Genomic DNA, 10,736 nt, shown 5'->3' with positions numbered 1-10,736 from the left:
GGGGGGAAAAAAAACAACTCTTCAAGTTTAAAAAGTTACAACTCCATATAATATTTAACAAAGATTGCAATTGTTAGGAGAGAAACAACTTCTCATAGGATACTTGTGACTATCCGTGAAAGGTTGTATGATCATCTATAAGTAAAAGGGCTGTGGGGTCATGATATGTCCCATTCGGTATTGTGATTCTTTTATATGACAGACAGTACTAGTAGTCAGGGGCGGAGCTATAGCAAGGCTTGGGGGCCCCCTTTCTCTCTCTCTCTCTCCTCCCCCCACCCCCCACACCCCCCCCCCCAAATTTTTTAAAAATTAAGTATTTAAAACTTTAAATGTTTAGCTACAGAAATAGAAGTTAGCCACCTCAAATGTTTGAGTTAATATAATGATACTCTTAAAAACCAATAGAATTTGTCAATTGGTCTAGTAATTAATAGAGACAATGTAGTTTTTTTTTTCTCTAATTCGTTTTTTGTACATGTTTAATATCAAATTAGATAGCTTTTGTATACTTGTTGGAGTTTAAAAGATGATAAATTCCCTTAAAAAATTATCTTGCGAATATACGTATATGAAAGTTGTTTATTTTACATACAATATATTTATAAATTATGACATACTCTAGTATCAAAATATTAATGGTTATATTTGTGTATGTGTGTTTACGCATGTGTGATGATTTATCTTAACTCGAAACTAACATATTAATATCAAAATTTAGCCCCTCCAAACAAAAAATCCTTGCTAGTAGCCTAGCTAGCATTATTAGATCACGTTTTAAACAGTGCTCCAACAAGAACTGTGTGAATAATTGCCTTTTGTGGTAGATGAAGTTGTGGGTGATTGACAGGTCGTGTAGATGCAGAGGAAGTGAGGAACCTTGATGCCATTGGCACATTGCCGTGGCAAGGGGTTAAAACGTTCATGTATATATGTTCTAGGAGGATTTTTGGTTGCCCTACATGCACAAAATTGAGCAACCTTAATGAAGTCTATGATGGCAAAAGCAACCACAAAGCATAAACTAGACTATAAGCAATAGTTTTTTTTTTTTTTCTTTTTAGTTTTTATATAAAACTCTTTAAAACCTTTTTTTTAATTATATTTGTGGGGCCAGAAAATCAGGCAGCCTCGACCCACCTCAAACCAGGCCCAGAGGCCCGTGCATAGGATGCATGTAGGGTCCGAGGATGAGAGTATGGTGTCCCAGAGGGGCGATAACGACCCAGCCACGCGACCGTGAAAGGATAAGAGTCACGCCTCCCAGAGGCAGGATGATAAGGCGGCCATGCAGCGAGAGATACATGATCTGAAGAGAAAGTTGCACCATGTACAGTGAAGGCGATCTGAGCCCAGCCTTGACTTACCCTCTGACGACGAAAGTGATGGTGACTATAGGCAAAGGTCAACGACACCCCTGAGTGAAGCTTTCTCCCACGAGGATGAGCGCTATCAGAGGCGTAGGCATGGCAGCCCCACCCCTAAGGGCTTGGGAAGTGACGCCATGAGCAGGGTGCTGGACCGGCTCTCCAGGTCACCCTTTACGCGTCGCATAGAAGAGGCGGTGCTCCCTCAGAGGTTCCAGCAGCCAACCTTCACCATTTACAATGGCAAAACGGACCCCGTGGAGCACGTGAGCCAGTTCAACTAGAGGATGGCCGTTCACTCTAAGAACGAAGCGCTGATGTGTAAAGTCTTCCCGTCTAGCTTGGGGCCCGTGGCAATGAGGTGGTTCAACGGCTTGAGGACGAATTCCATAGACTTGTACAGACAGCTGACCCAGGCCTTCGGTTCCCGTTTTGTCATGAACAGCAAACCTCCTTGGCCCATGAGCGCGTTGCTGTCCTTGACCATGCGCGATGACAAGACCCTCAAGGCTTACTCGGACAAGTATTGGGAGATTTACAATGAGCTGGATGGCAAGTATGATGATGTCGCCATCAACACGTTCAAGAACGGGCTCCCGATAGGGCACGGCCTGAGGAAGTCGTTAACTAGTAATCCACCACCAGCGTGCGGCAGCCAATGGACCGGATCGACAAATACAAACGGGTGGAGGAAGACTTGCTACAAGGCGAGGTGAAGGAGAAAGCTATCCCTCAGGAGAGGAGCGATTCCAAGTCGGACCGATATAACAACGCCGGTCCGAAAAGATATTTCATGGGGCAATCTGGGGCGACAAACGCCTAGGCTGTCGGCGTGCACATGAAAAAAAAAAAAAAAAAGAAGAGGAAAAAGACAAGAGAACTTGAACCCCCTCCTACTCCCACTGCCCCACCTGGTATTCCCTCCGTCGTTGGGCAGTGAAGGCCATCGTGCCACTCCCCAGACACGATAAGGAAATCCTCGTTCAGCCCCTTGCTGGACTCAGGGAGGCACTGGAAGAGCTGTACCCTGTCATCCCTTGTCTTTAGGTGATAGGACTTGCCCTTAAGGAGCTGAAGGTTGTAACACCAGTTCACGTCATGATGGGTCAACCTTAGCCCCATCTTCTCGTTCAGGGCATCCACACAGCCCAAAATCCTATAGACATTTATTGCGCACTGTGTGGGGGCTAGCCGGAAGTGCGTAAGGTAGCCCCTCATCACCGGCCCCATGGGGATCCTCATGCCCCCTTCGAGGAAGGCGATAATGGGAATCACCACTTCGCTCTCCTGTCTTTGAAAGAGCCAATCCCCATCCTCACAGTACCTCAGACCTACATTGCTAGGTATCCCATAGTTGGCGATGAATTTCTCCATCGCCTCCTCAGTGTAGACGTATTTCTTAAATCTACCCATCCCAATTAACGCCCAAAGGAAGTAAGAAAGAACAGATGAATGAGAAGAAGGGGTAAAGAGGAAGAGAGCTCAAAGAGGGATAGAGCGACTTACTGGAAAGAGGAAGAGCTCCTCGGACAGACTTTTTTGTGCTGGAGATGTAAGTGAGAGTGTGGTTGAACTCAGGAGGGATGCACGAGAATTCTTGATTGCAAATAAGAAACAAGAAGAAGCAGTTCGAATGGGTATTTATACCCCAAATCGAAGAACCATGCAGGTTTTCCCGCCCATAAATGCGAGACAAACCTCCACCGTTAGATTCGTAACGCCTCGTTGAACGTGGGGAGCACAGAACCGCCTGAATTTAATGAAGGGCACGTTACGCGCTCCGAAACGTTAGCAACGCGCCTTGGGCAGATGAATAGACCCCAGTACTGATGGGGGGTAAGGCTCGATTGGGCACGGAGCAGGCCCGAGAATGTCAAAATCCTTCTCCCCGCCCGAGGATGCGTTTAGCAAGATTTTAAGGGGCTATTATGGGGCCAAAAAATCAGGCAGCCTTGGCCCACCTCAAACCAGGCCCAGAGGCCCGTGCCAAGGATTCATGTAGGGTCCGAGGATGAGAGTACGGTGTCCAGCCCCCAAGGAACATATCTGAGGACGACCTCGTCCTCGGACATCTGAGACCTCAGAAGTACACGAGCACCACTCCACCAACGAGGGGTCTTCTTGAATATCCGAGGAGGAAAGGGCAAGCGTCACGCGTTGGCGACGGGAGTACGTTGAAGGAGCAAGTCTAAGGCGAGCTGTCACCTCCACATTAAATGCCCTCAACTAACGTCCTAGCCGCATTAATGAGAATAGGACTCCTGAACAGTGCTGTCTTGGGTGTTGCAACCCACAGGAGGAATGGGGATGCGGCTGATGGGACAAGCCCTCAAGTGGTGGCCTGGCTGATCAACGAATGTAGGGTTAGGATCAGTTTAGAAAGGTGTATATAATGTAAGGAGTCTCTCTTGAAAGGGGGACGGAAAACCTGTATTAAGAAGTACTGTAGCAACTTGTATTCTCTCAACCCTTGTATTCAATCTTCAAAGAAATAATAAGAACTCTAAGCTCCGGAAGACAAGTCCGAGGAGCATCATTGTGCACCCCAATTCATGTTTAGGTTGTTAAGCCCACATGCAACCATGCAGGGCAGTTGAATTCCTTACTAGGGCCTAGTTCTTGGGCCCACTCTTTATAAATTCATTGGAGGGCAAGCTGGGCTTGGGTCCACTCTCTCAACCCGTAGAAGTGCTCAAATTTGGTCCCTACAATATTTTTTCACTTTTTCAAAATATAATTATATTTTAACACTTTTTTAGTAAAAAATTATATAAGTTGTTCTCAAATGGATACTACTATAACTCGTTTGCATGGCATTGGAGTTTTTGACATAAGAAAGGGAAATGTCGTGGCAATATTATAATGCAAATGAGAGCTAGATCCCCAAAAAAAAGTTTTTTTTTTTCATTTCATTTGAAATTGCTCTATTTCATGATTTGTATTAAATGATACAAATCTTAAAGTTTGAACAATTTGTTAGATTATGTGAAAAATTGTTATATTATCCGATATAGGAAATAAAATTTTAACTGTAGAATGGAAAGGATTTTGTTCCGAGATAAACCACGTAATGACATATTACGACGACGGATGAAGTTCGTTGGGCCATTGATGAACGAGTAATTCTTAGGTACTCCCGAAACACGGAGAATAGTGCGCTCCTCTCACATTTATGGTGGGGTCCACTCATTAAATTCATGATGAGGTCCACTATAAATGTGAGAGGAGGGAGCATAATTTTACTATATTTCGGAACTACCTAAAAATTTTCGTTGACGAGCAGAGTGTTTCATGCATTTCAAGTCAAAACTCTATTTTGGCAATTGAGTTGTACGAAAAAAGAAAATAATGATTTTTTCTTTTTTTAGTAAAAGACGAATTCATTAACAACTAAGAGAAAACAAAAGGAGCAGGACACATCCTGGACAAATAAAATCCATTACAATCATCCTCATAAGCCTTCAGAGCTTCCACAGGTCGTCTCTCATGGATAACAAAATCAGCTTCTTGGCTGATACTCATCCCAGCTAGGCTGTCGGCACAGCAGTTTGCTTCCCGATAGCAGTGCTTAAAAAGAATCTGATGAAAACAGGAAATCAACCATCTGCAATCATCCAAAACAGGGGATATAACATTGTTACATATTGATCATTGCTAATAGCATCCACAATAGCCCTTGCATCAAGTTCAACAATGACAGAGGCTATGTTATGATTTCTGCACAGCAAAAGACCCTCCTTTAGGCCCTACAGTTCAGCTATAAAGCTGTTTGTGGCTCCTATGCGTCTGGTGAATCCCACAATCCAATGCCCACAATCATTCCTTATCACTCCCCCACAACCAGCCACACTCGGCTTACCACACGCCAAGCCGTCCGTATTAAGCTTCATCCACCCAACCGGAGGCTTTTCCCATCGAATTCTCTGAATAGTTCTATGTATCGGAACTCTAGGAGAGACAATACAGTGCATGAACTCAACAACTTAATTTGAAATGAGCAAGTCTAATTGCGGGTTCAGCCTCTTCCTTTGAAAAACAAAATTATTTCTGCTTTTCCAGATATTCCAAACAGCAAATGGAAATCTAATTTTCCACGGCAAACTCATGGATACACACGTATAAATCCCCATGCCCTTATGATTTCCATTCCAATGAAGCCAGTCCAGTAACCTACTGTCCCAAAATACCCAGTTTGCTTCTGTAATGCCCATCTTAGCCCACACCAACTTAACCCAAGCACAGTCCCTAAGCGTGTGAATAACTGATTCTGAATTCTCTTGACAAATGGGGCACAAATCTTCTTCACAGACACCTCTCTTCATGAGACAGCTCCTAACCCCCAATACTGTTATGGGCACACCTCCAAAGAAAAGATTTAATTCTAAGGAGAGTATTTGCTTTCCAAATCCAACCAGCACTGAAATCTGCATTCTCCTCATACCCCAAAGCAATTTTATAGGCACTTTTCAAGCTAAAAGAACCTTGAGGAGAATCAGCCCACGCAAGTTTATCCCTTCCCCTACTAGTCATCGTAATAGGATTGGCTTGAATCAACATCTTAACCTCTGGAGGCAGCTCAAAAGATAGCCTATTCCAATCCCAACCCATATCTCGTAAGAAATCCTTGACTTCCAACTGATTTCCTCCCCGAAGCAGAGGGCCCTGAATAGCACTTCGGAGAGTACCCTTGCTCAACCAATTACTGTGCCACACATTTAAAATACTATCTCTACCAACCATCATCTACTACCCTTGTTGAAAATGTCCATCCCCTTTTTCATAGCTGCCCAAATAGAAGAACAAGGAAGCTTATGAGGATTAGCAGCATGCATTCTTCTACCAGCACAGTACTTTCTTCTTAAAACTTAAGCCTACAAAGCTTCACCTTCAGTGTGAAATCTCCAATTAAACTTTGCAACAAGAACAAGGTTTCTCCCTTTGGCAGATTGTAGCCCAAGGCCCCCGTCCTCCTTTGGTTTGGTAACCTTTTGCCAACCAACCCAATGCATTTTCTTTTTTTCCTCCGATGACCCCCAAAGGAAGTTCCGGTTGACCCTATCTATCCCATCCAAAATTTTTCCAGGAAAATAAGAGCATTGCATAACATAAGAAGGAATAGCAGCCAATGAGGCTTGAATGAGGACCATTCGACCAGCCAAAGACAACATGCTCGCTTTCCAACCTGACAACTTTTGCTTGACTCTATCAAGAATAAAATTATAAGCCTGAGCTGACCTACCAGCATGCTTCAAAGGAAACCCCAAATATTTACCAAGCGACGGAGTGGATGCAAATTCAAGAATATCACTTAATGACTCCCTAGTATCTCTGTGAACATTTGGAGAAAAATAGACTCTCGACTTAGCTTCACTAAGAGATTGATCGGAGAGATTGCAAAATTCATCTAGCACATCTCTAATCCCTGTGCAGTTGATGTAATCTGCTTTGGCAAACAACATGATGTCATTCACAAAGAGAAGGTGAGAGAAAGAAAGACCACTTTGGGAAGCCTTATCTGGATGCCAGAGTTTTGCATGACATTTCTCTTCAATCAACTGCCCAAGGTAGTCCATGCATAAAATAAACAAATACGGGGACAAAGGATCCCCTTGCCTTATCCCCCTAGAAGGGTAAATCGGATCAAGAGCCTCTCCATTAAATAAGATTGAAGTTGAAACTGTGGAGACACAACTCATGATAATATCCCGAAAATCCATTGGGAGGTTGACTCTAGTGAGCATGTCTCTAATAAAGCTCCATTCGATCTTATCATACGCATTCTCCAAATCTATTTTTAGCACCATATACCCAACTCCCCCTTTCTTTTTGCTTAAAGTATGGATAATCTCTTGAGCTATGATCACATTATCAGACCCCTTCCTGCCTGGCACAAAGGCCGTTTGAAAAGGGGAGATTAATTTCCCCAAGTAAGATCTTAACCTAGCCACAATAATCTTAATCAGCACCATGTACACTGAATTACATAGACTGATGGGCCTATAATTCCCCAACGTCTACGGGCCTTGGACTTTTGGAATTAAAGCAATGTGGGTCTTATTTAAATAATCCGGAACTCTTTTATTAGTAAAAACCCTCTTGATTTCCTCCATCACTGATTTCCCCACCACAAGCCAAAATCTTTGAAAAAGCCTGCATGCAGCCCATCCGGGCCAGGGGCTTTGAAAGGTTTTAAGGACCACATGGCTGCCTTAATCTCCTCTTCTGAGACCATCCCACTCACATTTTGTTTCTCTGCCTCTGAAAGCTTGGCTGCCACTGGCAATTAGACTTGGATGAGTCTGAAGCAGAAACAAGGGAAGTCGTATATATGTCAGCAAAGCCTTTCCAGAAGAACTCTTTCACAGCATCCTCCTCACACAACCATTCCCCACTGGTATTTTTGATAGCCAAAATTTTATTTCTTTTCCTTCTAACCAAGGTGGACACATGATAGAAAGTGGTGTTCCTATCTCCCTGGATCATCCAATTCACTCGAGATTTTAAAGCCCATAACTCCTCTTCCTGAGCTAGCATACTATCCAACTCCTTTAACAAATCATTTTCAAGATTTAGTAGAAAATTAGAAGGATTCACAGAGACAGATCGCTGAATGCCATTAAGTCTGGCCATGATATTCTTTTTCCGAGCAAAAATGTTCCCAAATTGCGTTCTATTCCAGACCTTGGCTTCCTTTGTAAAATCTCAATTGCCTCACCAAGCCTAGGAACATTTCTCCAAGCCTGGGCGACAACCTTAGGAAAAGTAATATTAGACAACCAGCACGTTTGGAACATAAACGGCCTCTCCCTTCTATTTACTTCCCTCGGTTGCATCTCCAATAAAACAGGGCAATGATCTGAGTGGCATCTTGTGAGATGAACCACTTTAGCATCAGGATACAAAACACACCAACTAGGATTGACAAAAAAAACCTATCAATTCTTTCTTGGATCAGAGCCTAGACTTCCCTTCTGATTGACCAAGTAAAGCGAGGACCCGAAAATCCAATATCAATCATATTACAGTAATCAAGACATTCTTTAAACAACAAAGACCAATTAACACTAATAGCTCTCCCCCCAAACTTATCATCCTCCAAGAGAGGTTCATTAAAATCCCCTGCTATCACCCAGGGCATATTATGGAGATTTGCAACTTTAATAAGGTTATTCCATAATATGTGCCTTTCAGCACTTCTAGGACTAGCATACACAGCAGAAAATAACCAGCTAAGGTTTGAGGGACGAACCTTCACCGAAATGTGAATTTCCTGCTCTGTATCTCTCTCCCCTCCAACCCAAGTCTCCATCACCACTAGAATTGCAAGGTCATGATTTTGCACCAATTCTCGAATATGCTTTTGAAAGGAGGGCTTCAAGGCACCCCTACAATTCCAAATTATAATATTCATTAAAACAAGGGTTGGGGAGGATCAAACATTAACAGGAGGCATCTGCATCACCTCCACCTTCCAAATCCATTCGATCTCCAGCCACAACTTCATTATCTGGACTTTTCCGAATGCTATTGTTAGGTGGAGCTGAGAACCCCTCATTTTCATTCCCTGTGAAGCCATTTAAGATTTGAAGGCCACCATCTGTTGAATCACTTGGATCATTTCCTCCACTTCTAATAAAAGCTTCTCCCTCCAAATTTTCCTTACACTCACCCTCAGACTGGCGTTGTATCATCCCATGGTAAGTATCGGAATTGCACACACCTCGGCTTGCACTAGACCCAGACACTTCGCCCCTACACCCTCCAAATTGGTAGCTCGCATCTGACATTGGAAGAACCAAACTGGAAATCATACGTGCTTCTTGGGTTTGAACCACCATTGCACGCCTTTGAAAGAATATGGGTACGAAAAGGAACACTTTCTCTCTGAAGAGTAATGGAGTTTTTTGCTTGATAAGAGTCAATGGCACTCTTTAACTGAACCTTGGGATCCCTAGCACGGGCAATATCTTTTTTGCCCTTTACTGAAGTGCTACGGATGGCCTTTACTTGACTTTTATTCAGAAAGGGCCACTTTCCCACCTGACCCGTGCTCTATGGGCTTATGCTTTGGCTTGAAGGGGGCTGGGCCCGTTCCACGGGCTCTTTAGAAATATTTTGGATGGCACTTGCAAACTGGGCCCTATCAATGGTCCTTGAGGGGGATAGCTTCCTTTTTGTCTCTCTAGATGGCCCAACACTTTCTTTAGAAACCCATTCATTCTTCCATTACCATGAATTTCTTGAGCATTAAACTGGCCCACAGGGGTCCCACCATTCCTACGAGCTCGTCTCATTCTTCCTGCGAGCTACCACTACCCAAGGGCCATACGTGCCATTATGCACATCCTGAGGCCTGTCCTTATGCACGATCTCCTGTACCACATTATCTGGCCCCGCCTCTGCACTTGTCTGCTCCTGTTCATGCATACTGCATGACTGATCATTCCCTTTGTCTTCTACCTCCACCTCCGTTTCCCTCATCGACGAGTGTTGCCGGACAAAATACGGGCAAGCTTCACGCCTATGCCCCAGTCTCCAACACTCAAAACAAAGGTTTTGTATCCCTTCACAGGCTACTGATTGTTCGCATTTACCAATAAGAATGGCAGTGACCAATGGTTTATCTACATCAATTTGAATACACAATCTAGCAAATCTACCCCTGCTTTCTGACGCTGTGAATGTGTCCACCTGAAGCACATTACCAATAGCAATACCTATATGTTTAAATGCCTCTGCATTATAATACTCAATCGGCAGTTCATTGAGCCTCACCCAGACTGCAACTGAAGAAATATTTGCCGACGATGGTCTAAAATCTGGCTCCTATAATCTAAGAGACAGAAAATGCCCTCCAATGAACCAAGGACCCTTCTTTAGAAGATTTTCAAAATCTTCCTTCTAAGAGAGCCTCCTGAGAACAAAACCATTCCCCAAATTAACACAGTCCAGTCTGCCCGCTGGTCTCCACAAAGCCAGAAGCTTGCTTTGAAGGAAGTTAAAACCCACTGATTTCCCATAAACCTTTACAATGAGAGCTCGAACCCAAGGGCCTCGTATTTGTTGCTTGAAATCACTAGAAAACTTCACAGCTACTAGACCACGCCTAAGGTTCTCTACTTCCTCATCCAACTCAGCACCATCTTCCATAGCTTCCCCAAAGTTGAAAGCTTGAGTGTAGGCACCTGGAATCTCACCTATAAGCTTGTCCTTGAAGGACATACTCTGAGGCCATGGACCAGCCCCACAGTTTGGGGATGAAGGGTCTGACTCATGCCTATCCCGGAATTCTGCATACCGGACATCCTTTACTTTTTTCTTGCTTCGAGATAGCTCCTCTTGTTCTTCTTTAGAGAGCGAGAGAGCCAT

The 10,736-nt window shown here is 43.8% G+C and overlaps 1 protein-coding gene across 1 annotated transcript; it reads right to left on the bottom strand.

Moving 5' to 3' along the window:
• Positions 1–9,644: 9,644 nt before the first annotated feature.
• On the bottom strand, positions 9,645–10,736 carry LOC136069454 (uncharacterized). Its single transcript, XM_065778019.1, has 2 exons — positions 10,311–10,736; positions 9,645–10,193 (listed from the first exon to the last, which is right to left on the bottom strand). The coding sequence occupies exons 1-2, from the start codon at positions 10,734–10,736 to the stop codon at positions 9,645–9,647; spliced, it is 975 nt and encodes a 324-aa protein (XP_065634091.1).

Source organism: Quercus suber, unplaced genomic scaffold (genome assembly GCF_002906115.3).
Source record: "Quercus suber isolate HL8 unplaced genomic scaffold, Cork oak 2.0 scaffold_2, whole genome shotgun sequence".
Taxonomy (NCBI): domain Eukaryota; kingdom Viridiplantae; phylum Streptophyta; class Magnoliopsida; order Fagales; family Fagaceae; genus Quercus; species Quercus suber.
Note: the sequence above shows the minus strand (reverse complement) of the source record. Positions and strands in the feature narration are given on the sequence as shown.

Excerpts from the sequence above, each read along its gene's own strand:
- LOC136069454 (XM_065778019.1), bottom strand. The coding sequence starts at position 10,736 with ATGGCTCTCTCGCTCTCTAAAGAAGAACAAGAGGAGCTATCTCGAAGC. Across the intron at positions 10,194-10,310 it reads CAGCGGGCAGACTGGACTGT|GAGCCAGATTTTAGACCATC; the intron begins GTTAATTTGGGG and ends CTTAGATTATAG.